A 26,124-nucleotide genomic window follows, 5' to 3' on the forward strand; every position below is an offset into this window, starting at 1 on the left:
CTGTTTGGTAGTATGTTTACCAACAATGTAAACACACCCTAAAAGGCTGTTATGGAGATTATTCACGTGTGACAACAGTTTATAGCTTGAGTATATACTTCCATTTGCCTATAGTTTATATGTCTGCGCATGAGCACACTGAGTAAAAAATTATTGTAAAACCATCGAGTTGCCTGGCACGACTGTGAACCAAGCAGGGTCAATTTTCATGTATAACACATCTAACTAACATATAAATAATAATAGTACTACCACAGACAATTCATTAGTGCCACAGACTTAGTGCCATAGAATTCATAGACTTTCCAAGCATAACAACCAGTTTCCAACTTTAATGGTCTATTAACTTATCATTTAGCCTAACTTCTTTCATCTGCCATTAAACCCTGGCCCCAGTTTCTTGAAACAAACGTAAATCTAACTTTTGACATAAGTGAGAACTTTTCCTCAAATTTGAGAAAACGCTGGAAAAGGCATCTCCCAGAGTGAACTGAAATCGAAAGTAAGTAATAACAATTCATCCATTTCACATTTGTAAAACTTGTAATCTGAGTTAAAACTTTAGTTCATTTTGAGAAATTAGGCATGTCATAAAAGACCTTTGGGCTTCAGGGTATCAGGGTTCACAAAAAGATGAACATCTAAAGAGATGCATTTTGCAGCTACAACACTGCACAATTGAAGAAACTTTCACCACTTTCAGGAAAGAAAAAGTGCTTAGTTGCAAAAAAACCCCAAGATCTGTGAAAACATTATATGCGATTACCTAAATCTAATCACACAATTACTCTGTTCATCAGGTAATGATAAGTTTAATGATGCCACATTAAAAGCCACCATTAACTCATGAAACATTAGATGTTAATGAACCTAAAGAGTTTAATGAATCCATTGGTGAATGAAAGTTTCATATCATCAGGCTCTGGACATCAGATATACTTAACAGAGAAGTTGCGAGGAGAATTAACATACATGTACATGCACGCCGTAGACAACTGATAGTTGTGAAAAAAGAACCTACAGGTTGACTTGATGGGTAGATATGACACAGACAATGATATACAGAGGAAGCCCTCAAAACCGGCATCCCTCCAATCCGGTATGCTTTTAATATCGGCACTAGAATTTGGTCCTGGTAAAAGCTGGTTAATTTACGATCATTTGCATGTCTTCTACTCTGGCGTCAGTCTACTCCGTACTTCAGCACAAATAAAGACAGACCAAATGACTTTTTGTGCAGTAGTTCACGTGCAAAAAAAGCAACATCCCCTATCATGGCTCTCCTGTCAATTGGCTGAACGTGCATTAACAACACAGTGGATTGCAGTTAAGTGATTAAGCACAAGTATGTGCGGTAAATTGGTGAGTGACAAGTGTCACTCGTCTCCCAGTTTGTCTGTTGCTCCCTTTGGCTAGATGGCTTAGATGATTAGCAGAACATGTCTTAATAACACAGTGGATTGTGGTTAAAAACTGTGGTGTATGGATTACGCTCTCGAGAGGAAATCAAAGAAAACAGCAAGCTGAGCTTACTGACTTTTTCACGTCATAAACACAATGTTGTGTTGTATTTTTTAATGTTATCTTTATTGATGAATAAAGAATATGGTGGCCATCCACACGTTGTTCAGTTGTATTTTATGGTAAACAGAATATCATTCCTACGTTGAAAAGGGAAAAGTTGGCTAAACTGGAACAATCGTTATACCGTCATATTTTGCCGGTCCCAACAGTTTAGAGGGCTTCCATTGTATGAGTTATGATTATTTTAAGGACTATGTGTCAGACTGTCAGGGAAATGGTTGAGCATAGAGCTGATGTATTCCTTGGATTGCTGTACAACACTGGTTTTCTGCCTGTGACCCTTATTTGTCTTATTGTCGTCCATCCAGGTCATGGTGACCTATGAAAACCTACTCCCAAGTGGCCCACTATTTTTAACCACCTCCTGGTCTATTGTGTCAGTGTGATGTGCTCCTTTGAGAGGTGTACATGTCCTCAGACCCGCGGTATCTCCACTCAATAGTATTCCATAGAACACAACACACAAACTGTTAACACAGCAAAGTTCATGGTACTTCCATAGCCTTTTGTTACATACCAAACCATGGTGGCACTGACTGATTCATTTATCAGTCACCAGCTATATAAACCATGACCATTTGGTAAAGAAGAACCTTGACAATCTGCATGGATACAAATAAAAAAATGGTAGTCACGATAATCATAGAGCTATGACTGCCGTAAGTGTATGTCAAAGAATGGTAGCTACAATAATCTTAGTGCTATGACTGTTGTAAGTGTATGTTAACGAATTGGAGTTATGATCCAGTAATGATTATCAAACTGAAAATGCAAAATATACTGTTGAAAATATACTAGTTCCTTAAACAATGTGTGATTGGTGCCTGTGGGCATCTGAATGATTGTTTGTATCATTAATAACTGAAGGCATTGTTTGAATAGTACCTTGGCACTATTCACTGAAAATGAATTTAAATACTCTTTAGTCTGGTGCTCACTCTGTGGTTTCCTTTAAGAAGGATGTGGATAAACAAGGTCCTTCCTTACACAAAGTCATCCTTCCTCTGAACGCCACTTTTACAGAATATGAAGTCTGAGCAAACAAGGACAATATAACTATCTACACTGGCACAATATTCACTGATTCACCATTATGTGTCCAGCATATCACGAGATCACAATCTGGCGCATTGTCATAGGCCACATGCAACTGACCCAGTGATCAGAGTCCCACAGCCACTGATGTCCATATCTGCCAGGTTCATGTCTTTGTGGAATTGTCAGCAGTGATACTGTCATGGTTAAATGAATGGCCACATTGGCCACAATGATATCCTGATCTCTTCTATCCTAATCACTCCCTCACAACTATGATCCTGTCTGTAACCACACAGGAGAAATGTAAAGCATCCTCTTTTAAAGGGTTAACAATGACAGCTCAACCCATATCAACAACCCAGTTTGATGTTGCTTGTGGATGGATTTGCCGACCAAATGAGGTTTTATGGATCAAGGGGAGAGCATTCAAGTTCAGGTCTCATCTAACTCAAGGGAGATAATTTTGACAACTTTGGGATCAGCCTAGAATGCTGATGCCTTGCTTCACCTTGCGTAGACTGTATGATTAAAGAACCCCAAAATATGCCAAGATAACTAATCCATTCAATAAAAGGGAAAATACTAATAGTCTAAAATCCCCCTTTTGTCCGAATAGGGTGGGCAGAGATGCTTTAACGAACTTAGCATTTCATAAGTAATACTGTCAGAAGTTTAAAATATTGGCCTCACAAGACTTCAAGGTCAGCTGACTGCTGAGGCAATACACAGTGTACACCTCACAATCCAGAGAAAGATATTTTCCACAAGTCAACTCCTCAGTTGAGAATGTTGATGGTTGAATGAAAGGAACATTAGGACCAGCTGCACTCTCCTTTCTGGAAGCCAGCCTAGTTTTACTTAGCGAGTCAGGAGGAAATGATGTGATAAAGCTATAGTCTTTGCAACCCTGGAAGAAACACCCCAGTTTGTAGGATCAGCCGCCGAGTTCGCTGCAGGTCATACGTGAGGCCGTTCCTCCCAGTCGCATAGTCATAACTCTGTCATCCTCTGTCGGTAATGTAGAGTGAGGGGGGCGTCCTGGAACAAACATGCTGAAAACTTACACTTTTGGAATAAAATAGGCTTGTTTGGGGTTTAAAGCCATAAACTTTTCCAGCTACATGAAACTGAACTGTAAATAATCTAACTTGGAGGAGTGTGAGTTTGTTTAGTTCTACTGCTTTCAGCAACATTCCAGCTACATGGCGGCAGTCTGTGAACCAGGTCTGACAATCCAGTGATCAAAAGCATGAGCACCAATCTACGCAATTGGTATGTAGGCCAAGACCAGTTCTAACCTGGATCTTCCTGTACATCTAGCTTGCACAAAACAGGGTCAAGTAAATAATAACACTGACACACATTTAGAGTATTGATAGTAAGGTTTTATGCTGCTTTCAGCAATTTTCCAGCAACATCACACAACATTAAGAATGGGCTTCGCAGCCCTGTAGGGTTCAAACCTTGGTCTTCAATGTGATGAGTGACCACTTCAACTACTAGACTACTCAGCAACATCAGCTTCACTGTGATACACTGGCAGACTTTCAGAGTAATTAGTTTATAGTAAATAAACAAGATTTGTTCATTCAAACTCACTTACAGAAATGTAATAAATTCACTTACTTTTGATCTCCATCTCGTTACCGATACAAATTTTAATGTGTGATCTTTTCCAAGTAATTCTTCATTGCACAGAATATCAACCTGTAACCAATGAAGAAAGTGTCTAAAATAAACATAATTACCAGAACTGAAGTGCAAGACATTTCATAATAATTGTTTGATGGTTGTTTCAGAAATTAATCCATATTTCTTGTTGGAAGAGAGCGAGAGTACAAACAGAATGAGAGAGGCAGGGTGGGAGAGAACTGATATAAAGACTGGAGAGATATGGTCGAGGGAGAGAGTAAGGGAGTGGGTGAGCACTACACTAATTGTATGTCAAATTCATTAAGAGATGTCTATGCCAAGTGTGGGAAAATCTGTCTGAAAAGATCTTTTTTTCTTTCAACTAACAACCAACAAACAGCCGTCATAAGTTCACTCCCAGTATGAGTGCCTATGATTTTGAACTTTCGAAACAAAACTCATGGGAATCAAGACTCAACGCTCCTGACAACCCAAAGTTTCCAAACCAATGACTGTAATTGTTTCTTTGCCTCTGTTAGGAATATTCCAGGATTTTTTCAGCTAGGGATACCAAAAATGAACATCATTTTATCCTTGTGGAATCTGAACCAGGGTGTGATGAGCATATGCTATAACCACTTGGCTACCCAACTACCCATTTAACCACAAGACTATACCCTTGAATATCCACTTACATCCTTGTATCGCTCCCGTGCATGATAGACTTTGAGCGCTATGAACTTCTTGAGATGAGTGACGGTGGCCTGGGATGAAATGCGGATGTACTTCCTCTTCAGATTCTTCATGTGGTTACCCTTACACTCCAGGCAAATGTTCACCTGCTCGTCACTACGGTGACAGTCCTGGTCCTCATCTGGTGGCGGCAGGGTCTGACTCTTCTCTGGTTCTTGATTTTCTTCACAATTTCCAGCTACAAGTTACAAAACAGGTAGTTGTAAATAAATGCTGGGATGTGCTTTTGAGTTGCCATAACAAATGTAAATAACATGTCTGTATGTGGCCAAATAGAAGAATTATATTTATTTTCAACCCTATGTGAGAGATTGAGTTTAATTTTATACCACTTTTTACAATATTCCAGCAATATCAAGGTGAGGGACACCAGAAGTGGGCTTCACACATTGTACCCATGAGGGGAATCAAACCCTGGTCTTCGGTGTGACTAGTGAACGCTTCAACTACAAGGCTACCCAAATGCCCATTTAAGCTGTAAAGGTTTGACAGTATCTTCAGTAACCCATGCTTGTTATAAGAGGTGACTAACGGGATCGGGTGGTCAGGCTTGCTGACTTGGTTAACACATGTCATCGATTCCCAATCACACAGAATCAATGCTCATGATGTTGATCACTGGATTGTCTGGTCCTGACTCAGTTATTTACAAACTGCCACCATTTACATGTGTGGCATAAAACTAATCTCTCTCACTCACTTTAAACCCTGAAGGAAAGCTGAAGAACAGTGGAATCATTGTAAACACATATCATGCGCAAAATTTGTCTGGGTTATTGTGCACAATGAAACCAGTCTTAAAAACATCAACTGAACAATTCCAAACAGTTACAAACGCTGGATTACCTGGTGTAGAGTTAGGAGGGGCCTTCCCCATCTTCTTGTAATAGTCTTGCTGTCTCTTCATCTCCTCTGAAAACAAACCAAACTTGTCAGAGATTCTCAACTTCTGAGACACATACAAGGCTGAACATATAAAACAATTTACTCCCAGGAAGGCATGCCTTTGGCAGAGAGTTTGACACCTACTCTCTGTCAGAAACCAACAGGTAGTCAAAATGAAGCTTCATATAGGTGTACTAGAGACACCATCATATACTGAGACTGTCAGTAGAAATTATGCACATCAGGGGGTAAAAACTCCCATCGTCCAACAACTGGGACAAGACAGTTTTCATTTTGTAGAATCGATTAATGGTATCTTGCTTGTCTGTGGGCTACTAGATAATTTCCACATACGGTTTCAAACTGCAAACGAACGATGGTAAAGCTGATTTATCTTTCTTTGCTATTTATCACTTCTTGATAAATAGTCCAGTCAACATAACATCAAATACCATGTTGACTTATTCTTTCATAATTACATCATGATGATTAGTCATAAAAATCGTGGCAAGTGGAAAATTAGTCAGGACAAGTTAGTTTCTTAAAGTCAGTGTTTAACCCTTGTATATCCTTTGGCATGCAACCACAGTGTCGGGTGGAAACTCTAGTATGAATGATGTAAATATGTCACAAACATTCACTGATATAAAAACATCAAATTATGCGAACTTACTTTCTTGAAGGTTTGGGACCAGCTTGTATACAATGTCCTGCATTGTTCTGTCGAAGCTGAAATTTAAACACACACTTTGTTTGATGGAAGAGATCAATATAACCCCCAGAGTTTGTACTAGTCATGAGAAATGTAGTAAAGGTTTCTTAAATGATGTCAGACCCAGCCATCTACAAGTATGAGAACTGTGTAATATGTGTATCTTCACATGACAAGCCAGTGGCTAATAGTGTGAGCTACAAACAACAGTCAACCTGTAGGTAACGTTTGACATAATTACCTTAACCAGATGAGCCAGTGGTTGAGAGTGAGAGCTACTACAACTCTCACGGCTGTGTGTGACAAAGTTGCACCTTGATTAAACAAGCATGTTCCTGATAGTGTGAGCTACAATATAAACGTTACATCTGTGTATAATGTGCGAGACATAATTACCCTGACCAGACACGCCAGTGGTTGATAGTGTGAGCTACAATACAACAGTCACACCTGGGTGCAACATCTGTAACGCAACTGTAGCACGACCAGATCAACTAGTCATTTCTACTCAGCTACAATATATCATATATACAATATATCATATACCTCATATCATGATACTTTACTATATTGCTGTATTGTTATACCACTGCTGCATATTTGATAGAAATAACTATATTTACCTGATATAGTTGAGTGGATAGCTCTGGTGGATGACAAGCCTGCAGTCTGGGCAGGTATTGTTCTCCTCCAGGTACCGCACTAAGCAGCTCTTGCAAACTGGAAAAATCACATTCACTGTATTATATACAGTCAGAGCTGACAAATCAAATCTTTGTAGTCAGTGACTCGATGCAAATTTCAAAAGGACGTCAAAAGACTCTGTTTAGGGTCGAGTGAGTTTATGCTGTGTCAGCAATATTACAGCTGTATGAGTCTAAACAAGGTAAACTAGAGACTGAAAGTATGATTAGTCAATGGCAATGATTAAAATGATCCATCATGTCAATCCACTCCTCATCCAAGAATGGACCTATGATATTTTTCTTCATAAGGGACTACATATAAAAGTAATTTATACATGCTCCAGCGGATGATTTTTCAGTTTCATGCCACACTGAACAGTATTCCTATATATGCCTGGTCAGCTTAAAGCTAAGAAAGCCCACAGTGAAGCTGATCTCAGACTAAGTAAGTAGGTTTAGTTTTAAGCCACTTAAAGCAATGTTCTAGCAACTATCATGGTGAGGGACACCAAAAATGGGCTTCACACATTGCACCCATGAAGGAATCTCCCCTGGGTCTTTGGTGGCATGATGACCATTTGCCTTAAGCACTAGGCTACCTCACTGCCCCTGAAACACAAGAACATGGATGAGTGAGCGAGTTTAGTTTTATGCCATACTCAGCAATATTCCAGCTATATGGTGGTGGTCTGTAAATAATCGAGTCTGGACCAGACAATCCAGTGAACAACAGCATGAGCATTGATCTGTGCAATTGGGAACTGATGACGTGTCAACCAAGTCAGTTAGTCTGACCAACTGATCCTTTTAGTCACCTAATACAAAACCAATACAAGGAAGTGTTACTTGATGTATACTTACATGTATGAAGACATTCTGTGATTGTTGTGGCATCAATTAGATACCCTCTACACAAACTACATGTGATATGTTCATTGACTGTCTTCAGTCGTATTTTTTTTTCCATCATTTCGACAACTTCACTGAAATGAAAGAAAAGTAAAAACTAAAAAAGAAGCTATGGCATAAAGGTACATAGTGTTGACTAATAGATTTCTTTATTCCTTTAATGGGACATTTTCATATCTTGCATGTCAAGACCCTAGCAGTAGCAAATGTACTAAAATGGCACACTGAAAGAAAAGCAAATGCATCAGTTTGTTTGGTATGTGACTGTAAACTGTTTTTTGCCAGGACAAGTAGTATAGGGAATGATAGTCCGAAAACACTTTTCAAAAACCCCTCTAAAAAGCCTCATTTAGTAAATGAGGCTTTGGTGGGACCCTTAGCTCTTGCTATTATTACCCCTACTACAAAACCACGCCATCACGTTTACCGTGACTTGGCAGGCGGTAACACTGTGCCGTACGGTACGATCAATAATTCTTCTCTTACAAACCCCCTACCCGGCCCACCCCTCAAGTAGTACAAGTTAGGTTCGTCAGCTTTCATATCCACTTTATCTATGTTGTAAGTTTTGACTGACCATATAGGATCGGTGGCTCGCTTACGGCTATGTTATATTTATATCGATGAAACAGTTTAACGTGAACCGCCTACGATCTCTTTGGTGTTCATAATAAAGGCTTGCTGGGCTTTTTGTATTCCCTGTGCTATGTACTTTTTTTTCTCATCCTCGCTGATAGCAGACTTACGAGACTTGGATCGAATATCTTGTTTCATTCCGTTATATTTTTTGAGTTCAGAGAGGATTGAACGAAACTCCTCTTCTGAGATCTTACTATCAGAGAGTGCCGTGGAAATACGCTCACTCACTGTGTTTAGCTTTGCTTCAGCCAGAACCTTTATCTCGTCGTGTTTCAATGCCTTACGATTAAGTCTGCGTGATACTAACTTAAGCGCCAACCCTACCAACCCTGTCACCCCAGCCGTTATTTCAATACCTAGCACTATAGGTGCAGCCACGATGGTGGTTAACAACCCAACGCCTGCCGCCCCTAGTCCCATGCTGGTTGCCATAAGGGTAGTGTCAGCCCCGTCCACGATATTGAAAGCTCTATTATATTTTTTACATAGTGCTTTCCGCGTGTCACGGTCTTGTTCTAGTTGGCGTTTCATATCACATAACTGCCTCAAGCGGAACCCATCTACGGTTTCCAGCGTCTTCGCTACTTCCTCTACGACTGGGTACAGACCCATCCTATAATATATATTTTGAAAGATATTTTAATTGGGGTTCAGTTAAAAATCTTTCAATGTATTTGAAGCCTACAAGATCTAGACCATCAATCAGGGTAATAGGTGAGAGGTTAATAGACTTTCCTGTTGTAATAAAAACCCCACTGAGGCTTATTAAGCGGTTTATAGGGGCCCCGTGGGTATCCTGTTGTATAACAATACGACAATATTTGTCTGTGTGTTCATCAAACCAGTGTATTGACACCCCGGGTAAAATTTGTTGTTCTTTTGAGGTGTTTTCATTACCTAAATAGAAAAAGAAGACTTCTATGATGAGTGTGAAAGGGGGGGATATATCAAGATGTATGTTATATATATTATTGCGAAATGGTAATTTATTTGTTACTATAGTCCTTAACCTATTTTTCCCGGGACCAGCAGCCATCATGATTAATGACCTCTCCGGAATGAAATCCCCGACCCAACTACCGTTGTTCTTAATCTTAGAGATCACCCCATTTTCACCTATTGTGATATAAGGTGAGGCTGGTGTTAAGTTGACCAGCCATTTGGGTTCTTTAAAATCTGATAACAGCACCCGTTTGTACACGTTGTCTTTGAAGTGTAGGATGTATAATTCATCTTCCTCACCAGGCTGATCGAATCCCTCTGTATCTCCCAGGTCGTTAAGTGTAGTGTTGGGATGATGACTAGTCATTATTATACTATTATGATATAATTTCCAACTGGTTTTCTGATAATAATTCAGGGGTTAACTTTATACCCATGAAGTGTATGTTGTCAGGTAGGAAGATATTGATTAGTGATATCTTATTTTCCACGATCACGTTGACCCCCTGCAGACTGGTCTTGGAGTCGACACCCACCCGCACGTAAACGTTGCAAACTTGATACTGGTGTCGTTTCACCCACCCGAGTTTGATCCCCTTCACGATCTCAACATCATTCACCGATGGTTCCCCTAGGTAGACTTTGATGAACAGTGTTGAGTTTGCCGGTAGACTCTCTAGTATCTTAACCACACCTTCGAATTCAGACACCAACTGCAATTTCACGTTTTGCATGGCCGGTTTACTCGATAGCATGTGGGCTGCTATAGTGTTGACTGGGCTGACGACTATGCTACGCCTCTGAGTTGGGACGTAAGCCACGAGCAGGGTTCCATTGTTTACGACTTTGTTTAGGTGGTTGTCTTTGTTATCCGTGAACACGTAAGGGGAGACGAGTCTAATATTGAGAAACCATTTGTTATCGGGTAACAACACCCACTTGTCATCTTCGGTGAAGACGAGCATATATGGTTTGTTTTTGACGACGGTAGTGCTCTCAACATCGTCTAAGTCGAACAGTTTACCTCCGAATGATGGGTATATTCTCCAGTTGTCATCACCGGTGTTGACGAGGGCGTACTTAGTGTTGGCTGTTGCTCCTGTGGTATCTATCATATCACTTAGGGCTCCACCGGAGGGGATTTCAACGCGTTTGTAAATGTTGTTTTTCAGTTGCAAGGCGTACGATTTACCATCTACTCCGGGAGCGTCGAAACCGCGTGTGTCTCCGAGGTCGGAGATCCCGATATTGACGCATTTTTTCACTCCGGGCCCTTGTGCGCTGGTCATGTTACGTGAAGCGTTAAGCTGAGGTATCCTATATTTACAGGATTATGATTTATATCTAACACCGATATTGTCAGCTCAGGTATGTTGCCCTGGGTTAATCTCTTATACTGCCGTGGTGAAAATGACTCGGTTCTACCGTCGTTGAATTTCTCAGTTTTCACCGGCACTGCTCTCAATATAGTGGAAGGGTGACCTCCTTGAATGTTATACGTTGTGCTCACCTGACCGAGATGAATGTACAGCTCTCGGTACGGTACTAGGTCGGGTAACTTCGTACCTGTGACGGTTGTTGTTGGTTTTATCTCGTCAGGAGACATACCGAGCATCCTTGCTAATGGTCGGCCGAGCCTCAAAGGGTTTATTCCATTGTTGATTAACACCACTGTACCGTTTGAGTCGTTCATCTTGAGTTCGGCTCCCAGGGGTTTGAAGACCTCATCGTTTAGAGAGCACACGCTGTAGTAGCCGTCAGTTATCTGACTGCGAGTTCCACTGACGAACAGCTTATTGTTGTTGATATTAATGTTAGTCCATTGCGGTAGGTAGGTGATATCGCAGAGTGCGACTTCGAGTTGACCTGACGTGTTATCGATCGCGTGCGTCAGTTGAACGGCCTCACCGCTCGTTATTCCGGGAAGTGTTATGTACATATTATAATATATGAATTATAAATTATAATATGGATTTAGCACACTTGAAAATCGTGGTGAATGCAGATGGTACGGGGTTTAAAACAACCTTTATTGATATCTTTGAAAAGTATGTCGTGTCCGTTAATAACGCGCAGGCGGTGGTAAACTGGAATCAAAACCCAATGCAGTTTTGGCAGAACCAACTCAACTTTGCTGTGTGGTGTGCGACGACAGGGTCGGGTGTGAAACCAGACTACGGTATAGACGAACTGAGTAAGGCGGTTATTTTGTTTCATATTTATTATCAAACGAGACGAATATTGAAGGAAATAAGTGCTCCTCTTCCCCAAGATAAAGCGTGGAGTATGACGAATAACCCCTATGATAGACGCGCTTATGAACGTGTTTGTGGGGAGTTTGAGATTCCAACGAATAAAGACTTTCGCCTTCCTGGTGTGAACCATGGTCTCGGTATAGTTCTCGTGTACTTCTACAGGTCCGGAAAATATTATGCCGGTTCTAAAGATGGTTCATACAACCCAAACCGGCATACATTTACAGGCCCCACAACGAATGAAAAGATCCATGTCAGCTGTATAAAGCAAACCAGTCCTGATGCAGCCACAGCCTGGACTAAAATGATCTCAAAAACATCGAAAGGATTCACTCGTGCTGGTACAATACGCTTGAACGACTCGATTCGAACGTACGTGTGGGCGCTGTTGGGTGCGCAGTCGATGACGCGTTCTAACATCCTCGGTAAGGGAACTGCTTACGACGCTCAGACACAATTCGTTTCCAACGTTGAGGATGCTATCAATTCTCCAGTTGATCTCCCGCGGGCTATCGACCGTTACCAAAACGTGTTAGAATACGCCAGATCGAAAGTCAATTACGTGTTCGGCGTGGGGTTGTACATGGCCCCGAGTGATATGCAACTGAGAATAAAAAAAGTGGTGGGTTATAACAACAAAATAGTTATAGCCACGGCGGACCAAAAGTTGGGTATCAACCCCGATATTAACACCCCACATATCCCACACATCCAACCACGTGAAAAAGGTATAGTGACGCCACCACCGGAGCCTAAAGTTCAACCAACACCACAGGAGGTGGCCCCTCATATGCAGGCCTCCTATCAGCAGCATATTGATAATAAAACAGCCTTAGTGGTTGGTGGGGTAACTTTGGGACTTATTTGGTTAAAGATTTCTTAGCCGCTACGTACACCAGACCCGCCACGGCGACGATGGCTGCCCACAGGTTTTGACTGAGCCACATGGCAGTTTTAGACAGAGCGCTCAACAACCACGAGACGATGCTACCCAGGATGCCGGGAAGGGCTTCGGCGGCTTTACCAGCCAGTTTAGCTAGGCCTTCCCCGAGTTTTTTGATCCAGTCTTTAACACCACCACCACCGCCTGGAGTTCCCCCGCCGGCACTTGGGGGTGTGGGGGCACCCCCCACCAGTGACACCACCAGGGTTGATATGATTAAACCCAATGCAGTCAGAATGCTGGCGATGGTGATCCCTTGCTCCCGGAATAATATCCGAATCCTGTCTGCTAACGTGGTGTCTCGGTGGAGGACTTGATTGATGGTTTCCCGTATACGGCTGACCTGGGATCGAAGCTTTTCTTTGAAGGAGGATGTTGTCTCCAGCCAGGTTTGCTTTTCATCTTCCAAATTACGTATTCGTTCCTCGATGGTGGCTTTCATAGACTCGTCCTCAGTTTCACCGAGTTTTTTCTTTTCATAGGCGATGTGGTCGTCTATCTCACTCATTTTAGCTGTGCTTTTCGCGAGATGTCCGCGAATGGTTTGCATCGTCAGATCCAACCCCCGCAGTTCCCGAACGGTAAATTCGAGCCCCGGGAATGGTTTGTTCTCGTAGTCGGTCAACACCTTTTTAATATCATAAGTCATGTTTTGATTTGATGTGGCGTCCCTGATGCCTTCCAGATCTTGAACTAACTTCGGAGGATACTGCTTAGGTCGCGCGCCACCGTAATTTGTGAAGCCTAGTTCATCTTGAACAAAGTTAATCTTATATTTACCGGCCAATGTTGATAAAGCAAGCGGTTTTCTCGTTGTTTGATGAAAGAGATCAATCCCCGGGTGAGCCTTCAAACGCAGCGTGCCATTGCTATCGAAGGTAAAATCGGAATAGTTCCTTCCCAACGGCTTGAGTTTGGATTTATTTTCAACTACGTCGTAATAATCGTCGACGGCGCCTTTAAGGAGCTCGTCACCTTGCGAGAATGAGGTCTCCTGGTCATCATCGTATACCTGGGCACTAGCGCCCCGCATATCATCCATAGGTATGTCTTCATCCATTAGTATTAAAAATATATTTCATTTATATAACAATGTACGGTAGAAAATTAGATCCTTTCAGAAAATTGAGAGAGCCATTAGGTGCCAGAGCCGTGCGACAGTCGGTGACCATCACCAACAATCCCAGCAAGATAGACCAGAACCAAACTCTGCTGGTTAGATTTCCAAACCTTGGTGAGAATGACCTCATTGTACCAGGCACTGTTCGACTGGCGTTCAATATCACGTTGACCTCCGACAACGACAAACGCGAGCTAGTGCGGAACGTGGGTCGAGCTATCATCAAGAAAACGACCGTCAAGATCAGCGGTAACGAGGTGCTGAGCATCGACGACAGCGACGTGTTTCACTGCTACAAGGATCTCTGGAAAAGCGAGGGAGAACGAGTCAATGATGTGTACCAGGGTATCAGCAAATCAACCCGGGCGCGCATAGGATACGTCTTCACGACAGACCAGCAAGACAAGCTATCGGACGGTGAAAAGGCCATCGCTCTAGCATACGGGAATCGATTCTGCGTGCCGCTCGACTTCGAGTTGCTCACGGGACACGCGCCGTTTTACCAGGCCGCACTGGGTGATAGGCTCGAATACGAGCTCACGTTTAACGACTATAGCAAAGTAGTGCGTACGCCGAACGGTGATGAGGCCAGTTATGCCATAGACAACATCTCTCTGGAGTTCGACATGGTCACTAGCCCGGAGCTGGCCAGGCAGGTTCGAAGCCAGTATTCTGGGAAGATGGCTATCCTGTACGATCGCGTACTGAGGCATAGATCAGTCGTGCGAGATAAGAGCGACACTGTGTGGAATATCAACCTGAACGTGCCGGCGCGATCGATGAAAGGTATCCTGGTCGTCCCCGTGGAGGATTACGATCCATTCCGGAGGGATAGCGAGAAGTTTTTCAACCCCGAGATTGAAAAGGTGGAAGTGACCATCGAGGGCGTGCCCAACCAGCTGTTCAGTCATGGTATGAGACCACACCAGCAGTGGGATGAGATAAAAAAGCTACCAGTGGGGGATTACATAACAAAGGACCTGGACCTCGGCTCCGTGCAGATCGGTGAATACCTGACCACCAAGTACGCCCTATGGTTGGACATGCGATCCACGGATGATGATAAACTGCACGGTAGCGGGCGCCGTATAGATAACGGTAGCGAAGGGATAACTATCCAGATTAATAAGAAGGCTCAAACCGCTGGTAAGTTGAAATTATATCTGTACGTTATTATGGACGCGCAACTTAATATAGACAATGGGAGATTCGTGCAAGCCATCTATTGAGGGGGGGACACCCCCCCACACCCCCCGAGGGTACCCACCACTACCCACTGACCCACACTGCGCTATCATATGCGGGCAGACTGGCTGTGGGAAGACCGTTTTCGTGTTGGATATGTTGGAGGGTTACTACAAGGATGTGTTCGATAACATCGTTATCATGTGCCCTACTCTGAGCATGAATAAAACGTACGCGCGACCTTGGGTGATGACGGACCCGGACGTACACAAAATCGACCCTGGAACACGCCTGCAGGACTGGTTGAAAGCTCTTCACGAGAAATTTAAAGGGGAACCGACGCTGTTTATACTGGACGACTGCAGCGCTAATCGCGAGATAACAAAAAAGAGAGACATGCTATCGTACCTGGCCTTCTCCGGCCGGCATGCAAATCACAGCGTCTGGGTGCTAACGCAGAAGTTCAACTCGGTGTTGAAAGACCTCAGGGAGCAGACGCGATGGGTGGCCTTATTTCACTGCAAGGATAGGGATTCGTTCGAGGAGTGTTTGAGAGAGAACGATGTGATGAGTAAATTAGAACGGGAACGGGTGAAAAAACAGCTCGCTGAAACTAAACACGCTAAGCTCGTTCTAAAAACCGACCAACCCGTGGCTTATATAGTATGCTAAGCAAAGCTAAGCTAAAGCTAAGCAAAGCTAAGCTAAAGCTAAGCAAAGCTAAGCTAAAGCTAAGCAAAGTTAAGCATATAGCTATGATATTCGAAGTGTTTGTCGTGTGCAACTTAACCTTCATTTCTCTGTGTTTTGTCTGTATCGGGTATTATATAGTTAAAACTAAATCTTACTTGTTATATTATAAGATGGAGTGTGAGGAATTGCTCGAACAATTGTCGCCCGCAGGTCCCACTGATGACAAGCGAGAGAAACTGGTGGCGTTGGCTGTTGGCGGCAAAGCCAAACATTACTTTGGAGACTACACCCCGGATAAAATTCACAAAATGTCAGCCGAAGAAATCGATAAGCTGTACGCTAGATACGAGTCCCGGCTCGGAGCAGAAATGACAAAGACAATAGGATCGGCTATGACCCAGATATACACCGGTATTGTATCACAATTCCTTCCCATTCCACCAGAGCGCCGACTTTACCTGTGGGAGGACCTAGATAAAGACCCTTTTATCGAACACGCCGTGAGCTCTATCAGCTGCGGGCTGTACCATAAGTATGGTATGTTGTTGGCTCCAGTGACGGCGGCGATTATCACGGCAAAACATTGCCAATTTGAGAGAAAGAATAATAATAATAGTATAGATGGATGCTGCACAGGAGGAGACCCCAGTGGAGGTACCCCCAACAGTGATGGAGGAGACCCCACCCCCAACGGTGGAGACCACTTCAACAGTAACCAGACAGAAGAACCCTAAGAGAGTAGCTGCCGGTAAAAAACGGTGGCAACATAAAGAAACCAACCCAACCCGACTGTTGTTGGCTGTAGGCGTAACTGCTGCCGTGGTTATAACATGGTTATACACCTCCCACAGTGAGCCACCACCCAACAGTGAGCCCCCCACCCACAACAGTGGGGGTATGGGGGTATCCCCCATGGTAGATCCGCATATCATGTTATAATTTTAATATTTTATATCATATACATAATGTCTGAGGGGAAAACGTTCGTCAACGACGCATACCACGCCACAGTGGTAGCCAGTCTAGCAGTAGGGTACGCTCGGTTGACTAAAATGGTGCTTAAACAACCAACTATCAAGCTAGATTTCAACCTGCAGGATATGGGTATGCTCATAATGAACCTTGGTATGGCGATGGCCACAAAAGACATCCTAGTAAAACAAGGAATAATACCTGATAATATAATGAAATAAATATAGGGATGGCCACGATAGCTATGATGGTCGGTGGGGCGTTAGTGAATGCCCTGGCATTTTCCGGGAGTAATTACCTCTTCTCGAAACTACGAGATGATCACGCGGCTGAAATACAGGAAGAAAGGAAGCGACACGATCTCGCTACTGAGAAATTACAAAGAGCACAGGCCGAGTACGCTAAAAAACGCCTCCAGAGGATTGATTTTATTAACGAACAACTCACGCGTGAAAACCATGCCGTTCAAACATTCAACGATGTCGATGAAGCAATGAAAGAATACTATCTACTAACTGGTAAACAATTGGAACCGCTCAATAAACCCACACTCGCTCAGTACTACACACCATCCAAGGGACAAATGAATCGTGAACTGGGCTTCATAGTGTTGGGTATAGCAGCTACTGCGTTGGTTGCAAAGCAATTAAACTAAAATACCTATATAAGTAAACATGAGACCCGCTCCATACCGATGCGAATATATACTTATGGGGAAGACCGAGGCCTGTGGTAGGAAATGCAGGAATCAGGGGTTCTGTTGTTTCCATATGGGAAGTCCTAACTACACGTGTTCTGTGTGTGGTATCGGGGTTAAAGGACACTACTGTTTATGTAAAGCTCACGGAGCGAACGTAGTCAGACATCAACTCATATACGAGAATAAAAAAGGCTACATAAAAGAACGTAGGCGACTGCTCAAGATAGACTCCAATTAGAGATTATACACACCTACGTATAGCTATGTCTGTGGAAAACATATTCAAATATGAACTGGCTTTATGGGGAAGCTTCAGATTTAAGATAATAGTGGACGTGGTATGGATTAAAGAGGGTGTTAAGTATACTCACCCCTTCGAATGGGAGCGGGATATCGCGTCTCAATACCATATAGAATGTTTTTCGAGTATAAGTGAATACAAGGAATACTATACCCAAGGCGAGTACTGGATTGAAACAGCCACATTATATATTTTACCAGGTACGTGGGACGATTTGACAGAATGTCTAGAATTGTACCCGGCCACCAGAAAATATTTTTTAAGAGTTACTGCCGACCAATTAGACATTGATTCTCTTAGGTGTAAACACTATGACTACTGTGCGCGAGCTCAAGCGGGCCGCAAAGCAGAGAGGTGTTATCGGGTATTCTAGAATGCGGAAGCCAGCATTGTTGAGATTACTAGGTTTAGAAGTCCCTCCTACAGTAAAACAGTTAAAAGCTCAAGCGAAACAGCTTGGATACACAGGTTATTCAAAACTGGGGAAAGCCGGGTTAACCGCATTGTTATCACATGCCCCAGTAGCACGTCCAACTGTAAAACAACTGAAAGCCGAGGCACACGATTTGGGTTTAGGTGGGTATTCTCGTATGAGAAAACCACAGCTTTTAGAATTATTACGACAGAATAGAGCTATTGACCTACAGTTCGTGCGCACTGAGCACGCCGTAGGCAATTATTTGAGAGGTTGGCGCATGCACATTGATAGAAACATAGACATTACAGATATCAAGCCTCTGATAGCTGATAAGGTCAACCAGGAACTAAATAATCTAGGAAGTATCAAGTTTCAGATCACAGTGAAAATGTCGCTCGATAAGCAGGTTGGGAGTACCACTGAGTATGTTCAGCCTTACTTCCGAGGTAAACAAGAGGTCGTCACACATGCAGAGACCATTGACGCATCAATCGATACAAGTTTTCAGCAGATACGAGAATACCTAGAACGCTACACACACTTAGGGTCCGGGTGGGCTGTAGATAAAATCGATAATGTCTATCTAGATATAGCTAAATACGTGCCGTTCAGAGGTGGGTCATACCTAGCCTTGCCTCCCTACTATAAGAACAAACAAGCCATAGTAAACGTTAAGAATAGAGGAAACGATTGCCTGAGGTTATCTATCAGGTCAGCCTTATTTCCAGCTGCCACTAATCCGAACAGGCCTTCTAATTATCCACAGGACGATGGGCTCAACTGGGATGGTATAGATGAACCCACCCCAATATCCCAGATCACTAAAGTAGAAAAACAGAATAATCTGGCTATAAATGTCTTTGGACACGAAGGTAACACAACAATAGTACACAGGGTCAGCCCGGTGAAGGATTGTCAAGTTATTAATTTATTCATGATTCAAAAAGGTGAAAAGTATCACTACACGTGGATAAAACATCTCAGCCGGTTGTTGCACGACCAGTCGAAACACGTTGGGGAAAAACATTTTTGTGTACGATGCCTACACTGTTTCAGTCGGGCCGATTTATTAGAATCCCACCTGGAGGATTGCCAAGGTGTTGGGCAGACGGCCATACGAGTCGACATGCCTAAGGAAGGTGAAAATATCCTAAAATTCGACAATCACAAGAATCAAATGTCTGTGCCTTATATCATATACGCCGACTTCGAAGCCTTAGTTGTAGGGGAATCATCCACTAGTGGGAGTTTCACACACAAAACACAAGAGCATAAAGCCTGTTCGTTTGGATACATTGTCGTCCGTTGTGACGGGGAAACGAAAGCTCCGGTAGTGTATAGGGGTCCTGACGCGGCTGAAAGGTTTCTAAAGTGCTTGCAGGAGGAAGAAAAAATTATTAGGAATGCATTGTATAGAATCGCTCCCATGCGTATGACCAGAGCCGACAAGATAGCTCACACCAGTAGCACTAACTGTCATGTGTGCGACTCGCCACTTAACGGTGATTCGGTGAGAGATCACTGCCACATAACTGGTAAGTATAGAGGCGCCGCTCACAACGCGTGCAACCTCAAGCTTAAAATCAATCCTAAGACAATAAACATTCCCGTTGTCTTTCACAACTTGAGAGGATACGACTCTCACTTGATCATGCAGGCCATCGCGAAAATCGATGGTAATATAACGTGCATTCCCAACAACATGGAGAGATACATCTCCTTCAGCTTAAACGGACTTAGGTTCATTGACTCGTTTCAATTCCTCCTGTCATCACTCGACAGTCTGGTCAAGGCCAACAATACCTTCCCTATCACAGATCGATACACAGACGCCGAGACTAGACACCTGCTCATGAGGAAGGGCGTATACCCATATGAGTACATGGATAGCTGGGCTAAGTTCACAGAGACCAGACTACCTCCTATCGACTGCTTTTATAGCAAGCTGAATGAAGCGTCCGTCTCACGAGACGATTACTCACACGCGATTAACGTATGGAATAAACTGGGTTGTAAGAACCTTGGCGATTATCATGACCTGTACTTGAGGACAGATGTACTGCTGTTAGCCGACGTGTTCGAGACGTTTCGGCAAACATGTTTCAAGCAGTATAAACTCGACCCCGCATGGTATTACACCAGCCCAGGTCTGTCGTGGGACGCCTTGCTTAAAAAGACAGGAGTTAATTTGGAATTGCTCACAGATTATGACATGCACCTATTCATTGAGAAAGGCTTGCGAGGTGGGATTTCCATGGCATCCAAACGATACGCGAAAGCAAATAATCAATACGTGAAAGGTTACGATCCTAACAAACCAACCAATCACATTCTCTACCTCGACGCAAATAACCTGTACGGCTGGGCCATGAGCCAGTATCTACCTACAGGAGGATTCGAATGGGTACCAAACGTTGATGTTATGAGCATTGCACCAGATTCGAACAAAGGGTATATCCTCGAAGTTGACTTAGAGTATCCCAAGGCATTACACGCATCGCACAACAGCTATCCCCTTGCACCCGAACGTATGAAGGTTAACACAGACTGGATGTCTGAGTACCAACATAACTTGTCAGGTGGTCGTGTGGCGGACGTTGAGAAACTCGTGCCTAACTTAATGAATAAGACCAAGTACATAGTTCACTATCGCAACCTACAGCTGTACCTGTCATTGGGTATGAGGCTGACCAAAATACACAGGGTGCTCATGTTCGACCAGAGCCCATGGATGGAGCCCTACATCAGAATGAACACAGACCTACGAAAAAAAGCCACCAGTGATTTTGAGAAAAATCTCTACAAGCTCATGAACAACTCGGTGTTTGGTAAGACTATGGAAAACCTGAGGAAACGCGTAACCGTGAAACTGGTTAGATCTAGTGAGGAAGACAAGCTCAGGAAATTGATAGCCAGTCCGGCATTCAACCGTAATAAAATATTCACAGACGACCTAGTTGCCATACACATGAAGAAAAGCCACATAAAATTCAACCGACCTGTTTACGTTGGGATGAGTATCCTCGATTTATCCAAACACCTGATGTACGACTTTTACTACAACGAGCTCAAGAAACAGTACGGCGACAGGTGCGAAGTGCTGTACACTGACACGGATTCCCTGCTGATGGAGATTCGAACCGAGGACGTGTACGAGGACATGAAAAAACACATCGATTTATACGACACCAGCGACTATCCTAAGACCCATACTATACACAGCACGGTAAATAAAAAGGTCCTAGGTAAGATGAAGGACGAGTGTGCTGGCACGCCAATAGCTGAGTACATAGGTTTGAGGCCTAAGATGTACTCCATATTGAAAGCCGACAATAGTGAGATCCGAAAAGCTAAAGGGGTTAAGAAGTATGTGGTGAAACAACACATCAAACACGCCAGATTCAAGGAGGCCCTGTTCAAGACCCGTACCTTTAGGCATAAGATGAACACGCTTAGAAGTGATGGACATAAGATATACGGACTGACTATAAACAAGACGTCCCTATCGCCTATGGACACGAAACGTTGGATAGCTATTGATGGTATAAACACATACGCGTATGGACATGAAAAAATTTGAGGCTATTTATTACAGCCCGCGTGGATATTGGAAAGGAGCTAGCGCAGTAGATAAGCTAGCTAAAATGGCGCGAGTATCACCAGAGAAAGCCAAAGCGTGGCTTGAAAAACAAGCCCTGTGGCAGATCTATTTGCCGGCGCCACGCTACGTACCTAGAAGGAGTTTCGGAATTAACATACCTAATAGCATTCACCAGGCAGACCTACTGTTCCTACCTCATGATAAGAGGTACAAGTATGCCTTAACCGTAGTGGACGTAGCCAGTCGTTACAAGGAAGCCGAACCCTTGACCACGAAAGATTCGGCCAAAGTAGCCAAAGGATTAGAACGCATATACAAACGCAGCCCGCTGACTTGGCCAACAGAGCTGCAAGTTGATCCCGGACGGGAGTTCATGGGTGCCGTTTCACAACTGCTAGCCAAACACGATACAAAGGTCAGACGTGGCACGGCCGGAGCCCATCGCAGCCAAGCTATAGTTGAGAGATTTAATAGGACTTTGGCTGAGCGCTTGTTCGGCCATCAATATGCTAGGGAAATGACAACCACTGGAAAACGATCGACCGAATGGGTAGCGAGGTTACCCGAGGTGGTGTCGGCAATCAACCATGAAGTAACCCGGCTCACTGGTAAGGAACCGGCAGACGCTATCAAACTAAAATCAGTGTTAGCAGAGTCGTCTGCTCCATTGCGTGGAAAGGAGAAACAGATACCAGATAGGGCCTTAGTTAGGTATCTATACCAGCCGGGGGAACACGAGGGCGATAACCGTAAGCGAGCCACCGATCCTATATGGTCAGTCAAAACTTACAACATAGATAAAGTGGATATGAAAGCCGACGAACCTAACTTGTACTACTTGAGGGGTGGGCCGGGTAGGGGGTTTGTAAGAGAAGAATTATTGATCGTACCGTACGGCACAGTGTTACCGCCTGCCAAGTCACGGTAAACGTGATGGCGTGGTTTTGTAGTAGGGGTAATAATAGCAAGAGCTAAGGGTCCCACCAAAGCCTCATTTACTAAATGAGGCTTTTTAGAGGGGTTTTTGAAAAGTGTTTTCGGACTATCATTCCCTATACTACTGGACAAATTTCCAAATAGACATTTTTCCATTTCCGACATACCACAAGCAAGCTTATCTTACCTCACACATGAATGTCGCTTTCTGATTGGTTTAGCGCTATTCTATTATTTTCTTTGCTTTTAGCAATATTCCTGCACGCAACCACAGTGGTGACAGCAGAAATGGGGAATTAAAACCCAGTCTTCGGTGTGACAAGCCATCGCTTTAACCACTTGGCTACCTCACTGCCCCCATACCACAGGCACATTTGAACTTTTATGAAACATAATTCCCAGATAGGATACATGACAGCAAAATATACCCTGAGGCCTTGCAGAAATTTCCAAAATGTTGTGTTTTTCTAGAGAGGACACTTGACAAAAATAACATAAGTTAAATCAGATCATGATGATGTTGAAAAACTATTCCCATAACATGACCTGAGTTTGTCATAGGTACTCAGAGATCATTATATTATATGAACACAGTGACAGAGATCATTACAATATATGTAAACAAGTGTCAAATATTATCACCTTAAGTATAACCGATAAGTAAGAAAATGCTGTGATCATGACCGCCCTGAAAATGATGTCAACAAGCATCAGCCATGACATCAACTCTAGTGTGGTACATTTTGACCTAAAATTAGTCACACTTAGAACTAAACGACATTCAAGGGATTTGGTAAAATCAGGAACAGGTTTTTTTCTTCGCACACTAGTACTCATTACACAGATGAAAATCTAAAACTTGATTACAGTGTTCACTTTTTCACCAAGAAGGGCCACAATACAGGACAATTTACAGAACAGTGATAAAGAAAAAGGTTCAAATGGAGCATATTCACTAACTTAACTGATACAGGCTTCAAACCATGTTTTAACTTAACAGTGTTGGGGTAATCATGATAGTAAGCAATATCAAATGATTTGAAATATTTGACAAATTAGATCATTTGAACTGAACATTTCATCACCAACAACATTACTATATATTTTCTTTTCTTTAAGAATTTTATCATATCCCAGTTTTCACTGGTAAACTGTCACAAGAAGTACTCAAGCTCTAAGAGTCATATCCTAAGGTGAGACAGTAATTATCATGTGATAATATCAAGCAAAGCTAAACGTAGCTCTTTATACATATTTTAATATGACGTTTTCATCATGTTTATAAATATCTTTGGAATCTCTCCAATTTCAAAAACGATTATCGGTCTTTTTTAAAGTTTTGAACCCTGACAAACTAGACAGCCTTTGACACCACAATAAAAAAAACACATAAAGAATATGAACAGGCAACATTGGTAAGAAAATGATGCAATTCTAGTGTGTTTGGTAAGTCAAGTACAACCTATTTAATACAAACTTAACACCCTCAGGCCAGGTAAGCAATAGCGGGGCCAACACTGTTCAGATGTTATCCCCTCTACATAGTTCACAACAATTAAATTCCCATAGTTAATTCAATTAGTGGTCAAATTAGTTACTCCAGATGGATACAACAATAACCACTTATAGCCATTAACAATACACTTTATTACTCAAAAGAACCACCACGCCGGTACATATGTTACATTTTACACATAGTTACACAGAAATTACAACATTACAATAGCCATAAACATGTAATGTTTTGCCAGAAACCAGTACTTCCATTTTAGTATTATTTCTGTCTGTGTATTGAGTTACTGGCTGGCAGTTTATTTTAAGTGTAATTTGCATGGTGATAAAGTCAATACATTTGATTAAAGTCATTTTTTTAAATAAATCATAACACTGCCTATGACTGCATTAAACCAGCATGTGTTAGAACACACAGTTTCCTGTAACCAGCATCCTTGTTTCGTCTTCTAAATTAAGGCAAAATTCATAAAATGCGTCAAAAGATTTTATTTCCTTGAATCAATCACATGAACATGACTGATTTAAACCGCAAAATCGTCAGCATTCTCGTGAAGAATTCATAACAAAATATTTTGAAACACCTCATGGTATTCTCATCAAATCTAAGAATTTATCATATCCGCGTTAAGAACCTAACAGACGTGTCTAAGGAAACATCAAATAAGCGAAATCGTCAATAAGAGGGGAAGCGAGGGATATTTCATGTACTGTCACGAAATTAGGAGACGTGCTGCACTTAGGCTGCATAAATTGCAAGCGAAACAATGGGTTGTAAGACTTTCGGCCCCGATCAAAACGCCTATTCGTGCCTTGGTAATAATTTTTTATTCGAAATAGACTGTTTCAATGTTGTCCTACCTGCTGATATCTTTCTACGGCGCCTTCAGTGACCAGACATATTGCGATAATCACAAATGTCAGTCAAAAATCTGCCTCGATCGTCCATGTTTAGTGCAGTAGCAGATCAGACAATGAGAGGTGCTTGTTGATTGGCTAAATCAACACTAAACCGGCCAATCAGATGTCTCCTAATATTTATCCAACTTGTTGGTCCTGCAGGTGCTTGTTTCCTTTGACTTGCAGATGGTTCAGACAGTTGTTAATGCTCTCTTAAGTTTATTTCCTATTTGTCGAACAAATTTCAAAACGCAGATGTTCTTTGGAAATATAAAACCTTATGTTTAATATTTATAGCGTTGCACGGAGTACAGTATGTTATCATTTAAATGAACATTCAAATTTTGTAAAGGATCATGCTACTTTGCGACTGCCCATTTAACCGATTACACAGTAACACATACTTGTGACTTTGAATTTAGGAAGGAAACAGATATTTCCATATTTCCACCTTGCTTGCAACAATAATGCATTTCTGTCTTTGCTTTTACAGCTGGGATTCGTTTGTGTCGATTGTCATCGTGATTTCAAACTAAAATTGCACCTTCTTTCCTTACCAATAGGGCTAAGTATGGATATTACCAAAAATGTATGGCATTTTTAAGGTTTAAAAACGAATGTAAAACAGATTGTACCAACAGTTATTGACAGGGTTATATACGACGACCAATATGTTTTTGGTTCTGTTAGTGTTTCGGATAAACGAAAGCGGACCATTACAAATATTTGGGGTTTATTCTGAAACAAATCACACAATTGTTAATTGAGATTTCCATACTCGAAACACTGTTGTGACTGGACCACACAT

At 42.4% G+C, this 26,124-nt stretch overlaps 1 protein-coding gene across 1 annotated transcript; it reads right to left on the reverse strand.

Annotated features, from left to right (window-relative positions):
- Positions 1-473: 473 nt before the first annotated feature.
- LOC137265378 (polycomb group RING finger protein 3-like) lies at positions 474-25,380 on the reverse strand. Its single transcript, XM_067800767.1, has 8 exons — positions 25,278-25,380; positions 8,152-8,273; positions 7,228-7,324; positions 6,566-6,621; positions 5,854-5,919; positions 4,950-5,185; positions 4,249-4,329; positions 474-3,660 (listed from the first exon to the last, which is right to left on the reverse strand). Exons 2-8 carry the CDS (start codon positions 8,258-8,260, stop codon positions 3,613-3,615), a joined length of 693 nt encoding a protein of 230 aa, XP_067656868.1. The 5' UTR covers positions 8,261-8,273; positions 25,278-25,380; the 3' UTR covers positions 474-3,612.
- Positions 25,381-26,124: the final 744 nt, after the last annotated feature.

The sequence above is a fragment of the Haliotis asinina genome, chromosome 15 (genome assembly GCF_037392515.1).
Source record: "Haliotis asinina isolate JCU_RB_2024 chromosome 15, JCU_Hal_asi_v2, whole genome shotgun sequence".
In the NCBI taxonomy this organism is placed as follows: domain Eukaryota; kingdom Metazoa; phylum Mollusca; class Gastropoda; order Lepetellida; family Haliotidae; genus Haliotis; species Haliotis asinina.

Excerpts from the sequence above, each read along its gene's own strand:
- LOC137265378 (XM_067800767.1), bottom strand. The coding sequence starts at position 8,260 with ATGATGGAAAAAAAAATACGACTGAAGACAGTCAATGAACATATCACA. Across the intron at positions 5,920-6,565 it reads GGTCCCAAACCTTCAAGAAA|AGGAGATGAAGAGACAGCAA; the intron begins GTAAGTTCGCAT and ends GTTTGTTTTCAG. Across the intron at positions 3,661-4,248 it reads TAACGAGATGGAGATCAAAA|GACGCCCCCCTCACTCTACA; the intron begins GTAAGTGAATTT and ends TGTTTGTTCCAG.